The sequence below is a fragment of the Coffea arabica genome, chromosome 2e (assembly GCF_036785885.1).
Source record: "Coffea arabica cultivar ET-39 chromosome 2e, Coffea Arabica ET-39 HiFi, whole genome shotgun sequence".
Classification (NCBI taxonomy): domain Eukaryota; kingdom Viridiplantae; phylum Streptophyta; class Magnoliopsida; order Gentianales; family Rubiaceae; genus Coffea; species Coffea arabica.
This window is the reverse complement of record NC_092313.1, coordinates 26,649,843-26,674,600: the sequence shown is the minus strand read 5'-3', so window position 1 is coordinate 26,674,600 and position 24,758 is coordinate 26,649,843. Positions and strand designations below refer to the sequence as shown.

At 36.5% G+C, this 24,758-nt stretch overlaps 3 protein-coding genes across 3 annotated transcripts; 2 read left to right on the top strand and 1 right to left on the bottom strand.

Moving 5' to 3' along the window:
• The first annotated feature begins 559 nt into the window (after positions 1-559).
• LOC113732210 (chaperone protein dnaJ GFA2, mitochondrial) lies at positions 560-11,623 on the top strand. Its single transcript, XM_027257867.2, has 18 exons — positions 560-834; positions 931-1,024; positions 1,190-1,267; positions 2,410-2,492; positions 2,608-2,691; positions 2,793-2,831; positions 3,814-3,921; positions 4,815-4,856; positions 4,940-5,027; positions 6,377-6,441; positions 6,548-6,622; positions 7,298-7,370; positions 8,625-8,716; positions 8,809-8,880; positions 10,035-10,091; positions 10,226-10,274; positions 10,866-10,932; positions 11,194-11,623. The coding sequence occupies exons 1-18, from the start codon at positions 748-750 to the stop codon at positions 11,288-11,290; spliced, it is 1,350 nt and encodes a 449-aa protein (XP_027113668.1). The 5' UTR covers positions 560-747; the 3' UTR covers positions 11,291-11,623.
• A 3,698-nt stretch (positions 11,624-15,321) lies between these two features.
• Positions 15,322-18,705, top strand: LOC113732206 (FT-interacting protein 1-like). Its single transcript, XM_027257864.2, has one exon. The coding sequence runs from the start codon at positions 15,346-15,348 to the stop codon at positions 18,508-18,510; it is 3,165 nt and encodes a 1,054-aa protein (XP_027113665.1). The 5' UTR covers positions 15,322-15,345; the 3' UTR covers positions 18,511-18,705.
• An 855-nt stretch (positions 18,706-19,560) lies between these two features.
• Positions 19,561-20,301, bottom strand: LOC140036948 (histone H3.2). Its single transcript, XM_072080204.1, has one exon. The coding sequence runs from the start codon at positions 20,165-20,167 to the stop codon at positions 19,757-19,759; it is 411 nt and encodes a 136-aa protein (XP_071936305.1). The 5' UTR covers positions 20,168-20,301; the 3' UTR covers positions 19,561-19,756.
• Positions 20,302-24,758: the final 4,457 nt, after the last annotated feature.

Here is a 24,758-nt window from a genome sequence, read left to right as displayed (position 1 = left end):
ATGGAAACTCCGGAAAGGCTTCCTAATCTCCGGTCACTTCACTTGCGAAATCTAAATATTCTCGGAAAAGAGATGAGGTACAAGGCAACAAGTTTTGGCCAACTTAGATTTCTTCGTTTTGAATGTCTACACAACTTAGAGAAGTGGAATATTGATGAAGGAGCCATGCCCAACCTTTCGGTATTGACAATTGTATATTGCCCAAAGCTGGAGATGGTTCCGAATGGATTGAGATTCGTTAAAACGCTGAGAGAGTTGAACATTGCATCGATGCCAAAGGAGTTCACAGATAAAAGAGATAGGATTTTGACAAAGTCAGCCGGTAACTCAGCCGGTTCAGAAGGTAATTTCCACTTTAGTTATGAAATTTAGAGTGTTTATGTGGAGGTTTTTAAACAATAAGGGGGTAAGGTGTCTTTTCGCGAAACCATAAGGGAGTTCCTTGTATTTTACCCTAATTTTTAAGACACAAAAAAATTTTATAAAAAAAAAAACCCTAGTGAACAAGTCGGAGAAGTACCACCTCTGCTTCATTACTTTTTTTTAAGACTCGGCTAGAAGCTTCGATTAATTACGACGCAAGCAACTCTTTTTTTTTCAGTGGATTTGCATTTCTTCTTCTTCCAGTTTTATTGGGTTGCCCACTGTCTCTCTCTTCTAGGGTTTAAGCGACTGGCTGGCTGGCGGGGCTGCCCTCTCAGCTAGGGTTTTTCTCTCCTTCCCCAATTCTCCAACCGGCCCCCACAAATGGTCCGCTCAAACGGCCTCAGACTCGTCCACCGCCTCGCTCTCCGCTCTCTCGCTTCTCATCTCCTCCACGGTTCTTCTTCTTCGGTATGCCCCACCACCCATTCCCCCCTCTCTTGCTCATTTGATGAGTAGTTACATATTTATCAATGTATTTTTTTTATTTCGTGGAATTTATGACAGCTAAATGAAGCGTTGCTGAGAGGCGGGTATAGGAGTTTCAGCACTGCATTTTGCAATCAAAATAGGGTCTTTAGATTTTCCAACTCGAGAAATGGTATGTTTTAAATTAGAGATATGTCTATTTTGCTAAAATTTGAATTTTTAGAGGTTTTTTTTAATTTGGAGAAAGGCAAAAATGCTTCCTGCAATTTGGGAGATCGGATTGAATTAACCTTTTTTGTTTTAAATCTTCTTCTTATTATTTTGTTAAAAATTGCAGTAAATGATGGAAGAGAACGGCTGAGACTAGGATCATTAGTAGCTAATTTGGGTGCGGCGCGATCAATTCATGCCACAGGTTACTTCTCTTTCTGTCTGTGTTCTTTTATATATAAAAATTGTACAAGTGTTTTACTCTGTGTTTTTTATGGGGAGTATGTATTATTATTGTGCTGCAGAATATGCTTGTAGTAATGCAATATGTTTAATGTGTTTTCAGTTGAATAATTAGTTGGTTACCAGGTTGATGCCTGCTGTTTTTCTTTAATTTCTTGTTGATTCTTGGGACTTCACTAGTTGTGAGTATTGCGTGCTAAAGTATATTCAGCATAAAATGGATTATCTTTCGTGTAATGCACAAATTTAGATTGTGCCTGTAGCAGGGACTTAGTTATGTAGGACTACAGAAGTTTTGTGTCCTTGGGTATTTGACTGAGAGGTTTACTGTTTTGCTTTTTCAAAATCAGAAAAGGAAAAGTTTATCTGACATTGTGGCGTTGAGTTGGATATACGATCATCATTTTTCTATCCTAATTCTTCTTCTTCTTCTTTTTTAAATAGATTGACATTTGAAGCATGATATTTGGATTCAATATACTATTTTGGTCTCAAAACTGACAAATTGCCTAAAACTTTTGACTTATAACTGATAGCAGATTACTTGCAGGACTAAATAATGCTCACAGAATTAAATTTTGTACAGAAATTGCAGTAATTTGGGATAAATATACCTAACTAATAGTGATGCTCCTTGTTGAATTGCATAATTAGAATAAAATGTAAAGAGTATGGTAATCATTCAGTTTGATAAGTTATTTACTTTATGAAAATCCTTCAACTAATTCTGTCACATATAAACATAACTGGATGCTGCTTTCATCTACCAATTTCAAAACATTGAGTTCATGATTAATATTGAGAAATAGTATTAAGTCTAGATGACTAGGTTACTTCAGCCTTATATTATTTTCTTGGTTAAAATTTATCTGTTGGCATAGAGCAAGAAGGGGTAAGTGGGAAATTCTACACTTGTTGGATGCGATTAAGTCTTGAAGAAGCTCATTGAGTGAAAGAGGAAATGTGAGGAATTGAAAGTGTTATGACTTCTTTTCCTGTCTTTGATTTCCGGTCTCTTAGAATTTATCGTTTGCGCCTTATAGAAGACTATACTGGGGTCTGTTTTCTTGGATAGGTCCACTGACTTGCCTTTTCCTTGATTAGCTACTACATCAGGGGATTACTATGATGTCCTTGGAGTAAGTAGGAATGCCACCCCATCAGAGATCAAGAAAGCTTATTATGGGGTAGGTCCCTTTCTTATGTACATCGTGAAGACTTGTATTTTTCCCTGTGTTAAGTTTCCTTTCTTCCGACACGGTCCCCTGTTTCATGATATGTAGTCATTTTGACTATCTGCAGCTTGCAAAAAACTTGCACCCTGATACCAATAAAAATGATCCTGGAGCCGCGGCAAAATTCCAAGAAGTTCAGGAGGCATATGAGGTATTTGGCAGTTAGGAACTAGATTTCTGCACCCTGAGTTGAAACTTCTTGTTGCTTTCCTATACTTTCTAATTGATTAACTTTCTGATATTTTTCTGTAGGTTCTGAAAGATGAGAAGAAACGCGCGGAGTATGATGAGGTTTCTAGTTTAAATTTTGTTTTCTTTTTATGGGAATTGCCACCTTGAGATGGCGGGGTTTGGCATCGACCCCTATATGTTAATTAATTGAAGAAGGGAAAGGAGAAGATAGGAGGGTTAGGGGAAAGCAAATAAAAAAAGAAATAGAGAGGAGGATATCTATGCCTTACCTCTTTACTACAGGAATGCAATTACAGATAGTGCATCCCTTCCACTTCAAATGCAAGGGTTAAAATGGGAAGTAAAAACAAAATAATTTCGGTATTTACGTTGAAGTTGTTACATGCATTATTTTGAATCGTTGAATTCAGAATTTTAGACTTAAAAGTACAATGATGTGGTTGTTTTTACTCCTTTGTTTTTTCATTGAAAGAGCTACTTGAACTGTTCCTGAAACCAAAATGGATGAGTTTTCTGTATAAGTATTGACCTATTTATCTATAAATTGCCTGTATATGTGTAGACCTACTTATCTATAAGTTGTCTGTACTAGTGTAGATCTATTTATCTGTGTATATATGTGTACTGGCTTAAGAAGGGGCACGCTACACCATTCCCATGCAAAAAAAAAAAGGTTACTGCATTTCTTTTTATCTTGATCAGCTTATTTTTTATATTTTACTTAGTAAATTTAAAGTATTTTTAAGAGCAGTATATTGTTTCTCTGCTTGCTTCTTACTTGATGGGCTATTTATCTTGATTTTTAGCTTTTTGGGTACTAATTAATTTTTGAGTCTTTCCACATATTTTTGTGGGAATAAGAAGTATTTCTATTAATGATTGTATCGCCTAATAATTACTTGATCCTGGGTCTTGCACCTCGTTCCATTTTGTTCAATACTTATGCAAAGATTTAGTGTTTTAGGTACACAGTTGGCATGTTTTTCATTTTTGCTGGTTCGTATTTGTTTATGATTGTTTGCTCATCTCTTTGTCTCCACCTGGATAATAATGCTTATTTGTGTCGTGACAATTGTTCTAGGTTGGCCATGATGCTTTTAAAATTAATAGACAGAATGGTGGTGCTGGGTACGACCCATTTCAAGAAGGCGGCTTTAACCCTTTTCAGGAATTCTTTCATGGTTTTGATGTATGTATTTCATAATAAGTTTACTTAGTTCAATTTTTTTCCATTTAATTTGCTTTGGTATGACTTATCACTTTTTGGCCTTTCCTTCTCTGCTAGCAAGATAGAATACTTATATTGGATACATTTTAGGGAATTGATGAGATTAATGTCCTGTCAGATAGAATACTTATATTGGATATATGTTAGGTAATTGATGAGATTAATGTCCTGTCGGATGTATCCTACCTCATGCCCCATAGAATCATAGACTACTAGGACATATTACAGCCAGTCTGTCTGAGCAAATCCATGGTAAAGAACCCACTTTGAGTAAATAGGTTTCCAGATCACTGATTTCGAATGCTTAATTTTTTGCCATATGAATTCTGAAGTGAGGAAAAACCTGTTGAGTTATTTGAAAGCAGTAAACTCATCATGAATCTGGGAGTAAAGAGATATAGTGGCAGGAGTTGCTTTTTGAATTGTATGGAGTAGTTTCAGTTATTGAACTTTTTCTCGCATTATATTCTTTGTTATGTTTGGTTTTTCTGGGAGTTCGCTTTTTAATTTCTTTTCTTATAACAGAGATAAATATAAATGGAAAGGGCAATGTTTTGATGAAAAGTACCACATCCTGCTGTCCTCATCTATATGTAGCAAGTGTAGGTGTTGCTGTCCGCACCTCTAATCAAATAAATAGATGAACTACAGAAAGTAGGAAGAGAGGGAAATGCTCTAGAACCTAATTTGTGATGGGCATGTTTAACTAATTTATCATTTTTCTTGTAATTTTTTTAGTCATGTTTAACCAATCTCTCATTTTTCTTTACAACTCCAAGGCAATGTCTGAGATCTAAATTTTATTCCTTTTTTGCATGGTCTGCTGGTGTGGCTGCACTGAAATTGGAGACCAGTTTATGAGAAATGTGAAAAATATGGGCGGCGAAGATGTCAAGGTTTGATATGTAAATCTGTAATAGTAATTTTTCAGGGATAATAGTTAATTTATTATGTCTCACTGCTTTGTTGACTATTGTAGGTCTCTATTGAACTGTCCTTCATGGAAGCAGTTCAAGGATGCTCCAAAACTATAAGTTTCCAGACTGAAATACCTTGCAATACTTGTGGTAAAAACAATTTTCTTTCTGTAACACAGTAGTTAAAGGGCAAACCACATTAGGTTGCTAGGGCATTAGCACGAACTGCAGAATCTTAAGTATGCTTTCATGCACTTTTTGTATATATTTGATGGCTAACAATAACATGACCAAAAATCTAAAACATCACTGAATGCATAGTGATTTTAGAATTCTAGCATAAGATGTTGCAAATAAATGCACGAAAGATTAGTATGCCACGACAAATTAAATAAGCATAGTTAATATAAAAGTAAAACAAGTGTAGCAAACATGGGGTCAATTTTAAGCTTCAAGCTTTCAAGGCATTTGAAAGTCACGTTAAGCGTGAAATCATCATCATCAGCGACTGAATCTTTTCATCTCTGTATTTGTTATCTGTATATGCAAGCATGTTACCCTTTTTGTGTCATCCAAATATACGTCAGCGTAGTTTGTAAGTGGAAGACATTTGGGAGGAGGGAGACGAAGGAGTTGGTAGAAGAGGAAGGGATGAGAAAAAATAGAGGGGTGGGTGTAGGAGAAAAGGGTGAAAGATAAATAGAAGGGGAAGGTTTGGTGAGAGAAAATAGGAGGGCACTCTGAAACATACACCAGGAAGTGGAGGTTGCAGAAGAAAATTAGGGGATAAGGACATACAGTAGATATATTTTTTTTTTGGGTTAGGGGGAGAGGAAGATTTCTTATACACATACACACGAACACTTGGTGATCTTAAACAGAAATTGAATGCTGAAAGAAATTATTGACAGCAAAAGGATAATGCGGCCTTTGCTTCCCCTGGATATAAACAGTTATCTGGGTATTGTGCAGTCCCCAGTGCTAGGCCATTGGTTTTTCAAAAATATAGGTCCTCACCCATTTTATGGATGAGCTCACAGCCCTGCTAAGGGACTTTGTCATGTAGGCAATGCTGTTATCCTGTGTTTCTCAGCCCCAAATGCTCTTCATGCAACCTGTTAATGAACTGTTGAAGTAGATTAACCACAAAGAAAATTTGCAATGGTGAATAGGAATTGGAAATTTGAGAGAAAAAATTCAATAAAACAGGCTTGTTTTGTGCTTCTGCAGTTTTAGTGTGGTTTTGGAGAATGAAAAGGATTAGACTTGCACTTTGCTTCTCTTTTGCTTAACCTCTCTGAAGGCACTTCACCTGTCGTTGCTATTGTTCTTAGTAGATGGGGTTGTATTGAACTTTTTAAGTTTGTGTTCCTTATTTGTAGTAATTTACCTCTGGAGACTATGCTATATGAGGTAGTAGTTCAAGTCATGTGAACGGTTTAACTTATTTTGCATTAGGTTTTTTCTGGCCTGATTGAATTGCTTCTTGATTTTGTCAGGTGGAGCAGGTGTTCCTCCAGGCACGCGCCCTGAAACTTGTCCAGTTTGTAGAGGCTCTGGAACGGTATGTTCCTCGGACTTGTTGCTCATTGGCGCCTTATTGAATCTGATAGTCTAACCTAAAGTAATTGGTCTATGTTTCTCTTACTCATCTTACTCATCATGCGCAGGCAAAATTTCATGGAGGAAATGTATTTTTTCAGATGAATTGTCGGAAATGTGGTGGGTCTGGAAAGATTGTATCGGTATGCCAATTCCACTACTTGGGTCAAACGATGCTTTTCTTTTAATGGAAATGTTTTTATCTTCTTGTAGTTGGCTTGCTGCAGATTATCCATCTATAACAAAGTTTGATGCAATTAATTTGATGCTTAATTAAAGAACAATCTTGTTAGATGGTTGATCTTTGTTTCTGGTTCTTTCCTGACTCTGTGGAAATTCTCCTGGTACATAATGCGGCTGGAAAGGTCTTAAAAAGTTGTTGGTGCTTTTGTTCTCCTTTCTCTTGACTACTTGATTTTTATTTGGTTGGGTGGTTGACCAGGCATGCTAACCTTCCGTCTGGTATTAGTAATTAAGAATGATAATTAAGAATGAAAATTGAATGGATTTTATGCATGTCATTAGATAATCTTCTTTCGTGTATGCTGCTTACTTTGATATCTATTTACTGCAGTTACTGACATATCGTGTGAAATGTTATAAATTATGGAATTTAAAATTGATACTGAATTTCTTGTGGGAGTTAACTAATTCAATTGAATAAAACTTCTCTGACTGTGGAACTGGGAAGTTTCTTGGCTTAGTTTCATGAGTGTGTGATACCTTCTATGCAATTTTGTGTTTTTAAGTTCCATCATCTATGGACTGTCCATTCTTATCTTCAGATTCTGAACCTCTGTTCTTATTGATTGGTGTAGGATGTCTGTAAGTCTTGCAAGGGGGAACGTGTTGTGAAAGGAACAAAAACTGTTAAACTAGATATCAAGCCAGGTACTTGAAATTATCTATCACATTGCTTTGTTTCCTTAAAATAAATTGTAAATCTCCCCCCAGAGTTGAGATGATTGCTTACTTTATACTGCCTTAACCAAGTTTGTGGAAGTCAGCATTAACTACTGTGCAAGGTTGACCGTGACAGGAAGGTGTTGATTATTTATTTACTCAGTTTGGTTGACTAGTGTTTTTATATCCACTTGCCTAGAAAACTGAATCCTGATACAAAGTGAGGAAATGTTGTTATCAACAGAATGGTAGATATTATGTACTTGTAACTTTTACATTATTGGGGTAAAATGAAAAGAACAGGAAAGAACTTAAGTTTATATTAACAATGATGAGTTATGTCTTGAACAGATAGTCATATATCCAGCATATCACAAGTCCCTGTAATCAGAGGGTAAATATGCAGCCAACAAAGAACTATAGTTCATATTAACGAGGATGAGTTATCTTTGGAATAGATGGTTACATATCCAGTATGCGATGAGATAAGTTACCTGCTCCACTTTGATTGTACAAAATTGACAGAATACTTTTCTAAACAAGAAGCACAGATAGTATAAAAGTAAAGCAAATTACTTGGTCTGCCTTGAGTACATGTGATAGTGGAAAGTGCTGTGTTCTTATTTGAACAACTTCTAGTATTATGAAAGAGAATACGAAAAAATTTCCTGATGTTCTGTTACCAATTGCTGTTTTGTAACAGAACCTAGAAGGAATTGGAATATGTAACTTTATCATATTTTGAGCATATGTCGTGTGTGTGTGTGCATGTTTTTCACTTTAACTTCCCACACGTTTCCTTGTGGGTAAGTCATTTGATTGTCAAACAAAATTATATATGCGAAACATAATTCCTTTTGCCTTCATCTCAGTTAAAGTTTCCTGCGATGCAGTTTCTCCTAGAAATTTCCCCTCTTTTAAAAGCAGCCTGAATTACCCTTGTTGGGATATGTTTGCTGCTGCTTAATGACATTTCAGTTGGGCATACGTATTTTGCTATGAAGATGCTGATGTTTACTATTGTGCTTCTGGTTTCATGATTAAAGTGGAACACATCCACTCCGCGCACACACATGATGTGGACTATAAATACTCACATATTTGGGTGGGTGGGCATGGAGCAGCTTCTTAAAGTAGAAGATATTGATGTGGCCATGTTGAGCGTTTTCTTTAACTTTGTTGTGAAATTATCTGATAACATCTCTGTGGTCTCTGGTTCAATTGGTTCACTTTTGGCTACAGGAGTAGACAATGACCAAACTATGAAGGTCTATGGAAGTGGTGGAGCAGATCCAGAAGGCAATCAATCAGGAGATCTTTATGTTACTATCAAGGTTTAACAAATAGCTTCTGTTAGCCTGGTCAGTTTTATTTTGTTTTGTTTCAAGGTTGAGTTGCTCCCCGATTTTGTGTTTGTACTTTCCAGGTGAGAGAGGACCCTGTTTTCCGGAGAGAAGGGGCTGATATTCACGTTGATGCTGTTCTCAGTATCACTCAGGTATTTCGTCACTTTTGCAATTCCTTTGCCACGGGGCAAATACTATTTGGTAAATGACACAAATGCAACATTGTAATACGTGTTACATGTGAAATTTTTACTTTACCACTGGAGCCCAACAGTCTGCCCAAGCTGGCTCTTACATCTCAGATACATAGCTAGTTTCCAAGCTACAAAAGTTAGTGTGAATTTTCTTAGTGAAGGGCATTGCTCTCCCAGGCTTCAATAACATCAGCCCTATCACAAATGAACTCAATTTCCTTTATTGACCTGCTTATTGGGAAAACTGAAATGCCCTTACTTCTTGGATGAACTCCACTGTTCTTCCCACTTCCATATTTGGCAACATAAGACATCAGCTTCATGCTGCTCTGTAGAGCTCCTTTATGTGGTTTCTCTGACTTTGTTCATTTCCAATCCTTGTACCATTTCAATCTGCCTGTTGAATGGTTTAATTCTTCCAGCTGGTAGCATAGCTCTACTTTAGAAAATCTTACCTACTTGGTGCTCTTATAAACAGCATTATTTTTTTCTCAGAAGCAATTGCTTTCAGCTGTCTTTTTGGAACTTGTACTCCTTCACACATGTTTTGGTACACTTAACTACTTTCAAGGAATCCACATGGAAGACTGTGTCTCCTGAAGATCAATTGCCATCTTTTGCATCCTGCTTACAACTCTAGACGTGATCGACCTTGCCCAGGGTTGCTTATGACTTTTTCTGAACCACTCATATTACTATTTTCAAAACTTTGGAATGCATCTTTCCCTATTAAATATGTATTTTCTCAAGTGACTACTAGTGCTCTTATTTATGGCAGTCAACTAATTGCTGTTTGCCTAATGATAAAGGACCTCTAATCCTTTATCATCTATAGAAGTTGATACCATGAGCTCATTTTCTTTGATTCTTTTGCTTTTCTACGAGGCAAAACTGCATATTTATTGTTTACTTCAGATTTTCAGAATCAAAGAAAGCACCAGCTTTAGTAGCTTGCTCGTTTAACGGCATAATAGCTTGTTTGTTGTTAGTTCAAACTTTCCTAAAGCAAAGAAGAAAGAAAACAGCTTTACTGGCTTGTTCATTTCATGCCAGAGGACTTGGATTACCTTCTTTATCATGTTTGACATATTAATTTGAATATTCTCTTGCAGGCTATCTTGGGAGGGACAATCCAAGTTCCGACTTTGACTGGAGATGTTGTTCTCAAGGTAGGTTTGAAACATTTCATTGTTGAGGGCCCTTTTCTTCTTTCTTCTTTGCTCCTTTCGTATTTTTTTCTCGCACTTTTGCGGGTAGCAGACTTTTTTTTCCAACTTGTCTTTGCTTTCCTTTCCATCTTCAGGTTCGTCCTGGTACCCAACCCGGCCAAAAGGTTGTCCTGAAAAGGAAAGGTAGAGAGATATGTTCAGGATGCTTCTGTTTCTGTTTGTGATCTTCTTCTGATTAGATGCTTGATATTCAAGTTTTCTCCATTTATGACCATCGATTTCTGCCTTTGACATGCATTTTCACATAACAGTTGCACTGTTGCAAATCACTCCATATTGTACAGCCTTTGGACTGGGCTGTTGAAAACTTCTAGCTGCAAGGAGAGCTGAAGTTTCCTCGGAAAAATTTTACTGCAATTTACTATTGAACTTGTGATACATTAAAGGCCCAAATTCTTAACAATATCTCTCCAGTATTTTGGTGATAGAATTGGTTGCGAAATTGTGGATTTATACTGTGTGTCATTTTTTCAAAGTATTTCTTGTAGTAAACCCAACAAACATTAATGTGATTTCGGGTGGTTCAACTCCCAATTTTAGGGTTCTAAGTTGAGAAAAGCATTTAAGAAGAACTATAGATACCCTTCAAGTCGGAAAGTGTGAATCATGATATCATGCAATCCCCAAGAGAAGAAGAAGACAAAGTTGAATTGGGTACAAATATGTTATTTTCCTTTTGGAGTCATGATTGTGCTTGAGTGTTTGCTTATGCAGGGATTAAGACAAGCAACTCCTTCTCATTTGGAGATCAATTTGTGCACTTCAACGTCAGCATCCCAGCGTATGTCTAATTTGCTTAAAGTTTATTTAAACCCTAAAACATTTTCATGCCCCATTCAACTCTCGCTCCCCTTCCCTCAGCCCTTGCTGGTAGGCCATAAATTTAGTAGATTATATTTCACTTAAGAATGCAGTTGCATTGTTGACAAGCACTGAAGATATCCAAGAACTACATTGTCCATTATGGAATATCATGGTCAATATATTTCTGAACACATATTGAAATATCTTCACACTGTCCATTTTTTCCATGTCAAAACAGGAATTTGACGCAAAGGCAGCGTCGTCTAATTGAGGAATTTGCCAAAGAAGAACAAGGCGAATATGACAAGGGTGCTGCAGCAGGTGCTTCTGGCTGAGCGAAGTTGTAGCCGGGTTGCTGTGTTAACGGCCCATATGTCGTAGATGGAGGAGGGATTAAGCACACTGATACACCATTAGAGAGCTGGATGTTGTTAATGCAAATATAGTCCATCATTGGCCCCCTCTTCCTTTTTGGTTTCTTGGTAGGCAAGAAATGTGCTGTTTTACTTGGTCTAAACTGAACAGGGTTCACCATTTTGTTTGAGGTGAAGTCATCTGGCATTACGCCTCTTGGCTATTTGTATATAAGAGGCATTATTTTTTCAGATAAAAGAAAAGGTTAAACACGCATATGGCAGCTGCCAATGATATAAAGTAGGGTTTATCTCTCTCTCTCTCTCTCTCTCTCCCTGGAATGCAATGTAGGATTATCACTACTCGGGCCTTCTTTTTGCTAGAGGACTTGTATTCTTTTGGAGACTGCTAGGTCCGTGTGGATTTAAAGGAAGGCTGTCTTCTGCTCAAGTGGCTGTGTACTGAGTTTGCAGAAATGTGCTACTACCCTCATTTTCTGGGTTAATCCCCAAATGCCCCCTACAGCTTAGTCCAATCACAGGTTGCCTTTGGTCTTTTCAGCTTTCCTAATCTAATGGTCGGATAGTTTTCATTGAAAGGACTTGGCTACCCTGCCAAAAAAATTTTTTTTTTCTCATTCCTGACTTGTTCTTACCTGTACAATAAAATCCCATTTAACCCGCTGACCTTTGGAATCACAAACTTCACCAATTACTTTGTGCTTTTACCAGGTTTATAACCCTTGAACTACTCCAGAAGCGCGCCAATTGACTTTTCCTGCGTTGCCTTTTTCAATCCCCTGAGCAACTTCTTCTCTCTCATTATTGTGTGATTATAGATTTAAGGTGTGGTTCTTTCTTAGTGTGCTTAGTGTGTTAATGTTTCCACTACCCTAGATTAATGTGTGATGTTTCCAGTGCTTCTTGCATTTGGACGACAACTATTGATTTTTCGCCTATGAAAATGTACATGTATGTGATCAACCCATTATTGGCATCTTAGGCACGTTGGCAATCAAACAGTTCTTTCTATTTTGAAATTTGAGGATTGGTTGTAAGCCTATATTTGATTAATAGAATTGAAACCCTCGGGGTGGATGCATTGTTTTAACTGAAACTAGGCAATCTGTGATAGGTTGATGGAGGACATTGGAATTAACCCTTATATTCAAAACTATTTTCAGCTTGGGTCTAGCCTAGGAAAGAATAGTTATTGTGCAACTATTCTGTGTTCTATTACTGCAAACTGAATCACCTAAGAAAGTTAAAAATTTTGACTGCATAAATAACTACTCTAATTTTCAGAATTTTTCTAGCTAATTTATAAACTATTTATGTATATCAGTCTTCTTGTGTAATTGACAGCTTGGTGCATCTCTTGATTTGACATTTTGTTTTCCCAGAAAAATGCAAAACCAAAATTTAGCAGAATTTTGATTGTTTGAGAAGTGTTTAATTCAAGGTACTCATGCCATGATTCTTTAGGTAACTACCTGTTAGGGGTGCAGACGAATCTAATTAAGTCAAACATCCGAATGTTTAAACTTGTTTGATTATTTTAACGAGTTTGAAATTTTGTTGAAATTTGACTTGTTTATTTGGTGAATTGAGGTTGAACAAGCTTTTTATTAAGTTCTAATATTATCAAACATAAAACGTCGTTCAATCTTAACTTGACTAATTGATGAACAAAATTCGAACGAACTCTTATCAAATTAAACTCAATTTGAGTATCAAATAGTTTGATTCATCTTTCAGCCTTACTAGCTATTCTTGCTGCTCCATATAATACAGTCAGAAAAGGTCCTCAAAGAACAACGGAACCAAATTTTCCACCACGCTAAGTACTGTTAGTGTGGCTAGATGAAATGAGCTGGCACACAAGCTTTCGATTGCTAAGAGGCTCATAAACTTTGAGCTAAACATGCATCACACTGATCTCGTTATGAAGATTGGGTGACTTTTAACTCCTTAAAATGGTTCCAACATTGATGTAATGCTTTCAGCTACTATTAGCTTTGGTGAGGCTGAATGATCGATGACAAGCATCCTGATCTTTTTAGATGATCTCGCATGGCAAAGCAAGGGCTTCTGTTAAAATATGCATTTGGATGCACCAGCTGCCTTAATTTGGCATCTAGCATACCAAAGAAATTCTATGGTAAGAAACATTTTTCGGCTTAAACTTGCCATCAAATTGAATGAAATTCCAACGAAATTAAAAAGTAATGATTCTTGAATTATGTATCATATAGTATGCTGCATGCAGTCCTATAATGTCTTTAGTTTTGACACTAAATCTTCTTCATAGATCAAAGGGTACAACGAATTTTAGTATCCTTGGATGCAGAGCAAACTGAGTTGCAATGTCTACCTTTTTCATGCTTTATGCTGCTTTTGGAATCAGCTGAGATTCAATTATGGATCGACCAAGCAACCTCTAGAAAGCAGCTATGTACACCCCCCCCCCCGGGGGCCTCTTTTTTCTAAGCAAGCCAGCATTATCAGAATAGCTCTTGAAAGAAACTCAGCTTGCTAACAACGAACAGAAAAGGGGTGGCTGGTGAATGAAGGCATCTTTTTTTATGCTGGCAAACAAAATTCTTAACAAAAAAAAAAATCTGGGTTCTAGTTTTGCTGCCCAGTTGACATTCCATGGGCAAAATGGCTCCTGAGAAACCCAATTTGGCAATTCCCACCAATGTTCTGAAACCATCCCTGTTAGCTAACCAGGAAGCTCATGGATTTTCTGTTTGCCGGTTTGATCGACCTGATGAACTGATTTTTTGTATAAACTGTGCGCGATTAGAAAGAACAAAGAAACAGTGAACGTTGCATTACTCCAGACAAAGGTTGTAGAAAATTGTTTTTTGAGTGTATACTGTCCAAATTAAGAGTGAATGATCCCAAAATGAGATTAGAAATATAAACAGGCCCATATATATAAAAGAAGAAAGAAAAAGGAAATAGGAAAAGCTAAAGATCAGCCCAACCTGCCTGGTTCGAGCAGTTCTGAATTTAGTCAGACTAATTTTGAAATGAACTTAACAGGTATGCAGTGACCACCCTCCAATAATAATTGGATCCAGTTGTTTTTTGCTTGCTTGTGGAATTGTTAGAGGATGATTTCCACACCACACCAAATATTTGTGCCATCTTTGTAACTATCTACACTTTTATTATCTATCACATATCACTTTTATTAACTATCTACACTTTTATTTGGCTCAGTTAAATTTTCATTTTTTCTTCCCCTTATTTGAAAATGAATTGTTGCTTTGTAATACATGAAAACAGATACTAACAAGCGCCATAATTTATGAGCATTCTAGTGTCTAAATTAAAACTCTATATTATACCTAATTTAAGAAAATAAATATACATCCGGGTTCATTAGCTTGTGCATTCAAAATTTTAATTAACAATGTAGGTTGTATGTAACATGATTAGGCCTCAAGGACAAGTTTATGGGTGAAGTTGATGCTTCTGGGGTTGTGGCACATCTTGCAAAATTTTCTCTACTTGTTTTGCTAGCTTTTGTTGCATAAGATAAAAAGGACAAGACAGAAATGTGCAAAAAGAACTAGAAGCTGAAACTTTTGCTTAAACAAGCTTTTGTAATCAGTGTCTCCAGCACTAAGCAAAGCATAAAGGCTATATTTGTTTCAACCCTTTTTTGATATCCCACATGAACTCATCATTCACTTTATCACTTTTTGCACAATGTTTATACCTTGCCTCCATCTCTTTGTCTCAAAATTGAAATCCACAGAGCTCAAACACAGCTTCTTCATCAAATTATTCTTTTCTTTCAGCATATCACCATCTAGATGATATGATTCCCTTCTGTTGTGTGTTTGACTACACGTGTGTGCATGGAGAGAGACAGAGAGAGATACGAGTCAAAACAGTTTCTTTCTTCTGCTTAGTGCCTTTTCTAGGGAGAACTTCTTTGCTTCTAAATAGAGTTTGAGATATCTTGCGAGGAGCTAATTCCTGGTAGCTTCATTCAGAATCAAAGCAAGCAGAAAAGGAGTATGAAACTAGTAGTTGAAGTTGTGGATGCTTGTGATCTTATGCCAAAAGACGGCGAAGGATCAGCTAGTCCATATGTAGAAGTTGATTTTGGCAATCAGCTTAGTCGAACCACAACGGTACCAAAAAATCTCAACCCCATTTGGAATCAAAAACTTCTTTTCAATCTTGAAGAAGCTAGAAACTATCTTCATCAGACTATTGAAGTCTCTGTTCACCATCAAAGAAAACCAAACCCTGGAAGAAACTTTCTTGGAAGAGTGAGAATCCCTTGCTCTTATATTGTCAAGAAAGGGGACGAAGTTTATCAGAGATTCCAATTGGACAGCAAGTGGTTGTTCTCATTTGTCAAAGGTGAGATAGGCCTGAAAATTTATATCTCATCAGAATCTGAGCCAAAGTCCTATTTTCCAATATCTCCTCCACAAACTCCACCAGCACCTTCTAGTCCTCCTGACGTTCCTGTTTCAGAGACCCCCAGCCTAATAAGTGATAAACCAGATTCTATTTCCAATCCTCAAATTCCTAGTCTCAGGACTCCTGTAGCAGAAACAGAATCATCTGGAACTGAGAACACTGCTGTCATTTCAACTGAAGCTACCAGTAACACAGAAGGTACAGAATCTTACCACACTGATCGCACCAAAGAACTTGAGGAAGTCATCCAAGAGCCTGTTGAAGTCATAAAGACAATCAAAGAAATACACAGGCACCAAGTGTTCTCTACACCAGGCTTAGTGGTGGGAAGCAAACCAGGACGCATCCAGCTAACAATGCATCATCAAGCTAATCCACAAGCACATCCCAGCCCAGATGACGACTACGAAGTGAAGGACACCAGCCCCCAGCTTGGTGATCAATGGCCAAGTGGGGGTGCATATGGTGGAAGAGGGTGGATCAGCAGTGAGAGATACACCAGCACGTATGATCTGGTTGAGCAGATGTTTTATCTGTATGTTCGAGTTGTCAAGGCCAAAGATCTTCCACCAAACTCGATTACAGCCACCTGTGATCCTTACGTAGAAGTAAAGCTCGGCAACTACAAAGGAAGAACAAAACATTTTGAAAAGAAACTGAACCCTGAATGGAACCAGGTATTTGCTTTCTCTAAAGACAGAATTCAGTCATCAGTGCTGGAAGTCTTTGTGAAGGATAAAGAAATGGTGGGCCGAGATGAATACCTTGGAAAGGTAATTCTTGACCTGAATGAAGTTCCAACCAGGGTTCCACCTGATAGTCCCTTGGCTCCTCAGTGGTACAGATTGGAGGATCGACATCGGGAAGGAAAGGTAAGGGGTGATATCATGCTTGCAGTTTGGTTGGGCACTCAGGCTGATGAAGCATTTCCAGAGGCGTGGCATTCGGATGCTGCTTTTGTACATGGAGAGGGAGTTTTCAATATCAGGTCCAAGGTTTATGTCTCACCAAAACTTTGGTATCTAAGAGTAAATGTCATTGAAGCTCAAGACATCCTTCCAAATGACAGAAGCCGTCTCCCGGATGTTTCTGTTAAAGTCCAGGTGGGAAGTCAAATACTCAGAACTGGGATATGCCCAACTCCTACAGCAAATCCAATGTGGAATGAAGACTTGGTCTTTGTAGTTGCTGAACCTTTTGAGGAGCAGTTAGTCCTTACTGTAGAGGACCAAGTGCACCCCTCAAAAGATGACGTGCTGGGAAGATTGAGCCTTCCACTTTCAACTTTTGACAAAAGGCTAGACCACCGGCCTGTTCATTCTCGATGGTTCAATCTTGAGAAGTTTGGGTTTGGGGCTCTAGAAGCTGACAGAAGGAAAGAGCTCAAATTTTCGAGCAGAGTACACCTCAGGGTGTGTCTTGAAGGAGGATATCACGTATTAGATGAATCAACCATGTATATAAGTGATCAACAGCCTACAGCAAAACAGCTCTGGAAGCCACCAGTTGGCATACTGGAAGTGGGCATATTAGGAGCACAAGGACTTCTGCCAATGAAGATGAAAGATGGTCGAGGGTGTACAGATGCTTATACTGTGGCTAAATATGGGCAGAAATGGATCCGTACCAGAACGATTCTTGACACCTTTAGTCCCAAGTGGAATGAACAATACACTTGGGAAGTTTATGATCCCTGCACAGTGATAACAATGGGAGTTTTTGACAACTGCCACTTGGGAAGCCAGAGACCTGGGGCTAGTGCAACACGAGACTCCCGGATTGGAAAGGTACGCATAAGATTGTCAACCCTGGAATCTCACCGTGTTTATACACATTCATACCCCCTTCTTGTTCTGCATCCATCAGGGGTAAAGAAAATGGGGGAACTCCAACTGGCAGTTCGGTTTACAAGCCTCTCACTGGCTAACATGATATACATTTACCAACATCCCCTGTTGCCCAAAATGCATTATTTGCACCCTTTTACAGTAAACCAAGTAGAAAATCTAAGATACCAAGCCATGAGTATTGTTGCTGTCAGGCTTGGCCGAGCTGAGCCACCGCTCAGAAAAGAGGTGGTGGAGTACATGTTAGATGTGGATTCCCACATGTGGAGTATGCGAAGAAGTAAAGCTAACTTCTTCAGAGTAATGTCATTGCTCTCTGGTATCATATCCATTAATGGATGGTTTAGAGGTGTTTGCCACTGGAGGAACCCCATCACCTCAGTTCTAGTCCATATTCTGTTCCTCATATTAATCTGGTACCCCGAGTTGATACTTCCCACTGTCTTTCTTTATTTGTTCCTTATTGGCCTGTGGAACTATAGGTTCCGACCAAGGCATCCACCTCACATGGATACTAAGCTTTCATGGGCAGAAGCAGTCCATCCTGATGAGCTTGATGAAGAGTTTGACACATTTCCTACCTCAAGACCACATGATGCTATTAGAATGAGGTATGATAGGCTAAGAAGTGTTGCTGGGAGAATTCAGACAGTAGTAGGAGACATAGCAACACAAGGGGAGAGATTTCAGTCACTGCTTGTCTGGAGAGACCCAAGAGCAACCAGCCTGTTTATAGTCTTCTGTCTGTGCGCGGCAGTGGTGCTCTATGGAACTCCATTCAGAGTGGTGACTTTAGTTGCAGGGCTCTATATGCTGCGACATCCTAGGTTTCGTAGCAAATTGCCTTCTGTTCCGAGCAATTTCTTCAAGAGATTGCCTGCCAGGACAGATAGCCTTCTGTAGTGCCTCTAAGTCTTCAAATTTCTCCTCTCTATTTTCAACCTTTTACCAGATTTCAAATAAAAGTTCTTGTCAAAGGTTTCTCCCTGTATCTCTCTCAGAACTCAGCTCAGGAAATGTATCTTTTCTTACTACTAAGAAGATTGTGTAATAATGCTTAATTCAAATGCATTGATAATACATTTGAATTAATTTGGATTGGAGATTAATTAAAATATTAATTAAAAAAATTACTGTCGCACTTTTTACAAATATGATGTACCTGAAATGAAAATATGATTGAGAAAATAAAAAGATTTACATCAGTGAGCCAATGAGCCTATCAGACCTACCCCTACACAACACCGGTCGACCATCATGAAAACCCAAGGCATCCTAGAAACATGAATCTATGGATTTACAAGTAAAAAGCTAGTAAGAAAAAATACCCAAGTCTCATTTCACCAAAGCTTTCCAACACTCAGGCAGTGTACATAACCAACATTTAGCAGCAGATATGACACGAATCATGAATGTACAGCTACAACTCAGTAAATTCTACAATCCATTGAGGAAAAACACAATAAACATTAGAAGACAAGCATAGTAAAGATCAAACTAAAAGATTTGGATGACAGCAGTGATATTTCAGAAGCTTCCACTTTTTGTATTCATACATTACCAAAATTGGCAAAACTATTTGAGAACAATGTGCAATCACACAGTACCTTTATTTTCCCCTTGATAAACACCCTTTACTTGATGTAATACCAAAAACTGAACCAACTTGGCATTATGCCCACTACACATACAGTCCACTGCCTACTAGTAGTGTACTAGAATACATAATTCCACAACAATCATTCAATCCAATCAAACAGTCATGAAAACTAAAATAAGATTCATAATTGAAGTCCATTTCTACAGATTTTATACCAAACACATTTAGAGAATTTGTTCTATACACTGAAACAGATCATGAACAAAAAAGGTACATCATTAAAGCAATCTATGCAATATTTATGGAGTGATGCACGAAACGAGCTGAAAATTGATTTTAAAAAAATCCATCAATAAGGACAGAATACTGAACTTTCATTGATTTAAACTGATAAAACTAAATACACCACCATTACGCATAATTGTAAAAAAAAACCCCACCAGATTTACATCAGTACCCTCAGAAAACGCCGAACCCCAACCTTTTCCAAACTAATAATAAACCCTAAAAAATACAAAAACATCAGGAATCTTAAAAATTCTTAAAACCCTAAGCCCTCTCACCCCTAATCCTCCTAGCAAGCTGGATATCCTTAGGCATGATAGTAACCCTCTTGGCATGAATGGCGCACAGATTTGTATCCTCAAACAGTCCAACAAGGTAAGCCTCCGCAGCCTCCTGCAAAGCCGCCACAGCACTGCTCTGGAACCGCAGATCAGTCTTGAAATCCTGAGCAATTTCCCTCACCAGCCTCTGAAATGGGAGCTTCCGGATCAACAGCTCGGTACTCTTCTGGTACTTCCTGATTTCCCTCAGCGCCACCGTTCCTGGACGGAAACGATGGGGCTTCTTCACTCCTCCAGTTGCCGGAGCTGATTTCCTTGCCGCCTTGGTGGCCAGTTGCTTCCTTGGGGCCTTTCCTCCGGTGGACTTCCTAGCAGTCTGCTTGGTGCGCGCCATTGATGCGAGTGGAAAACTGAAAGAGATTAATTAGTGTGTGTGTGTGTGTGTAGATTTGGGAGGAAGATCAGACTAATGCGAGCGATTAGGGTTGGAGCTGAGGGAGTTTATGTAGACTGGAGAGGGGAGATTTGGGAATTTTTGGCGGTGAGATTTGAAATTTTGGGAAAAGGAATGTTGAAATACGGACCGTTAGATTGGATTTGGAATGAACGGTGAGATTTTAGGAGAAAGCAATGGAGCGGATAGCGATCCTTGTGAAGTGTTAAGTTACGAATAAAGAGCCGACACGTCATCCTTTGGTGCTTTCGTTTTTGGTCTCTGTCTCCGGTTCTCAAGGTGGCGGGTTAAGAAGTCATGTGTATTGTCTTTTTTTTTGTCTTTTTTTTTAAAAAAAAAAAATCTACATCTATTGTAAACATATTTATTAATTATCTTTTTATCGCATATACAGTTTATTTCTTTATAAAAAAATCTCAAAAAAAAAAACTAATCTAAACAGGTTCAATTTTCCATTTTTATACAAAATTGAATCAAATGGTTCTCAGGAAATTCCAAGTGATCTTTGTTTTGATTCTTATGTACTATAGCATCGACTAAATGCAATCTTGATTGTGAAAAATTCCCTATTAAACAACTCCGTCACTCATCCTAATTTTTGTATTTCATTATTGATTCCAAATAACACTAGTATCATTTAGAACATTATTTGATGCATTCTTACCCTTCTTTTCCTAAGATTGTGGCTTTTATGTGACTAAAATCTTTGTGAAGTTTGTGAATATGTTCCTTGGTCAAATAAATATTACTTAAATAAATATGTACATCCCTTTAATGCAATGATTTATCACAAATATTTCAAGGCAAAAATTCCTTGAGGACATCTTTTTTTATTCTATTTGATATCTTACTGCATAGGATAAGCACATAAGAAAGAGGAGTGAGTTAGCAATAAAATTCTCGTCTTATCATGCAACCCTAGTTTGCCTAGATTGCATCCAATATTAGGTCGGTGTCATTTAAACTTTTGCAGGCAAAATAACATCAAACCCCCCTAGCATCCAATGATTTAAAAATACATTTGGTAATTAAGTGTGTGTATGTGTATATATACACTTCATTGAACACTTGAATATACCTTATTGTGCATAATTCCATGGATCTTAAATAGCATAAAAATCTAGTTCAATATCAAAAACCGTGAAAACAATTTGGATAGCACAAATATGTCAAATAATATTTCGTTTGCATCATAAACACATTTCTGAACTCACCTTTTTATATTTCCAATTACCTTTTTATCTCACATACATCACATCACAAAAAGTGCTACGGTAATTATTCCAAGTAGTAATACTCTATCCAAATAATATTTCAAATATGTCAAATAATTATTTCAAGGTTTTGTTTCTTTCGATGCCCCAAAGTCGCAGAATAAGTACCCAATCAGAAGAAGTAAAATCAAGTAGTATTGCTTTCTTTCTTACTTGCAAAAGTATGTTGTAGTTGTCATGTAAAATAAAACATATTATAGAGCAACACTACTGTTTTAAAGGCCAAGATTTATAATGGCAAACAAACAGGTAAGGGGTAAAAAGGGTACAAACAAGACTTTAGCAGAATCTCAAATAATGACATAGTATGTTGTACATTTTGTTTGCAAGGAAAAGCATGGGAAAATGATTGTTTGGATGGAGAATTATTATAAATAATTATTTGGAATAATTATTGTATCACTTTTTGTGATGTGATGTACGTGAGATAAAAAGATGGTTAGAAATATAAAATGGTGAATTGGAAATTGTGTTTATGATGCAAGCGAAAAATTTTTTTGGAAAAATTTGCTATCCAAACATATAATTTGTTATGTTTTTCCTTCGTGCATGTTTGTTTTGTAGGAAAGTCAAACAATTTTCTTGCACTTTTCCTCACTTTTCTGTGTTTCGTATCCTGTAAAATAAATTTGCAGGATTTTGAGGGAAAACATTTGTTAGATACAAATATTTCAATAACTATCAGTATGATTTCCATCTTCTCTCAATTTTTCTTGGTAATCAAACATGTTAGGGAAAAAGATTTTTCATTTCCTTTATCTCATTTTCTCGCACTTCACCTTCTCATATGACTTTTCCACTATTCAAACAGAGCTTAAGAGATTAAGGAAAGGAGAAAGGAGAGTAAAAAAGACATCAAAAAATAGAATAACACGTGTCATGGATGATTACAAAGCCACAGCCACTTCATTAAGTGGATTTAAAGGGTTTGAGAACGGAGTGAAAGTAGTGAAAGTGTGAATATTCGTGTAATTTCAATGGTGTGTAGTTGAAAGGGTATTTTTTCAATTTTCCAATAAGTTAGAAATACTTTACCCTTACAATTAGGGGTATCAAAGGAAGTTTACAAAATGACCACACGCTAATTCTCTAGCTTTATATGTTGGAAAGAGGGGAGAGCAAGGTAGATGATAATAGTTAATCTCCCAAAAAATATACCTCCTCCAGGTAATAGTTAGATCATAGCAACTTCTTGTCTTCTATTACTTCTAACATAACCAACCAATTATTCGGAATATATTAACCATCTTTGGGCTTCGAACAATAGTACTAGCCAATTAGGTTGATCAATTACTAAACACAAACTAAGGGCTTGTTTAATAACTCCATTTAATGCTGAAAATTTAATTTATTTAGAACCTTTTGAATTCAACTTGTTCAATAACAAAATGCCTTCTCTCTTAATACATTAAACATTGCTTAATTTGTGTGCAAAATTTCAAGTGAAATTTTTTTATTGAATTTTCTAAATTGATAACACGTGATACGTATTATCCCTCTCATACATACAAAACACTCTCACACATGCTCTTAGACAAAGTATACATCTCCTCTCTTTTTCTTTAAAGCATTCACACAATCATAAATACTCATGCTTAAATACCACCTCTTGATGGTTTCATTATTTTCTCTCACACACATTTTTCTTTCTCTCTAATATATAAATGAAGGCAATCTTTAAAAAAAAAAGACAAAATTATCATACTTGTGCTATATTTCCATTAGTTGCTAGACAAATATAACTTTATAAATTCAATAACTTAATACTTTTAGTACCTAATTTTCAAATATAAGAATTCAGATTTTAAACTTTAGTTTTATCAAACTAGGCTAAAACCCCATTTGACAAAACTAAAGTTTGAATTTTAAATTTTAAATTTTAAAATTTAAATGATAAAAGTATTAATTGTTGAATTGATAAAGTTGTATATGTTTGATAAATAATTAAATTGAATCGTAAATTGAATATCTAACAATATGATAATATTACTTTCAAAGGCGTTGTGTATTTTTATATGAAAGCAAGAAAAGTGTGTATATGAGCCTGTTTTGGGGAAAATAATGTAACAATTGAAAGGTGGTTATTAAGTTTGTCCATTAGATAAGAAAGTGAGTGTTTGTAGATTTTAAAAAGAGAGAACTTGTTTATTTATACTTGAAAATATGTATGATAGATAAATTGTATGAAGGAGAGCGAGAGTTGCCTATGAGAGAGAAGCGTATATATCTATGAGAATGTGTGTGAGACTAAAAAAATGAGAGAACATGTGTATTATGTGTGATTATAGGTGACATACAGCATAGATGTGCATGTTTATGTGTGTAAGAGTATAAATGGTAAGTGAGTCTATATATGTTCTTGTGTATGTTTGTGTGTGTAAGAGTATAAATGATAAGTGAGTCTATATATGTTCTTGTGTACATGACAATATATGTGCATGCATGTATACAAGTGTAAAGTGTCTTTGTGCGTATATGAGAGAGAGAACTATCAAGTGTGTGTGAATATATGATAGAAGAAAAAATCTAACTACATGTTTTAAGCATATGAGAAAAAATGTGCATGTGTTGGTATGTGAGCAAAAACTATTATGTGAGTAAGAAAAAAAGAGCAATAAAGCAAAGGGATAATTTTAGAAATCTCTCTTGAAGTTTTTGACAATTTTACTGAGCTTCTACGGGGTTTTAAAAGTTACAATTATTTCTCTTGCTTTTAATTTGACAATACTACCCTTAAACATTTTAATGAAATTCCCCTATTTGGCATGTTTATAGTAGGAATGAGTTCTAAAATTAATTTTTTTATTGTTTTTCCTTCTTATTGCTCTTTTATTTTTCGGTAACAAAACTATATAACTACCACTTTTGCCTTTTGTTTCTATTGTATCCAAATATAGATCTAGTGATATTTTTTGACAAGTTAACTTTAAATGTGATCCAGCGTTTTGCATATATTTAGTTCACTCTCTCTTTGTGGATATCAAAATCAACAATAAATGTAAAAGAAATGGTTCAAAACCACTACCAAATTATGGTAATCCCACTATTGGAAAATTTCACAAACTTAAAAAAAATATTTCAACACTTTTTTTCTCTAACTTGTAAATATAAATCCCTTGTAAAATATCATCAGAAGTATCTTCTCATAGTGATAAAATTATTATTATAGTTATTTATCAAACAAGATAGATACACATGAAAAGTTTAGCACCAGTACCTTAATTATAATTGTGCTAGATAATCTTACAATTGTATAG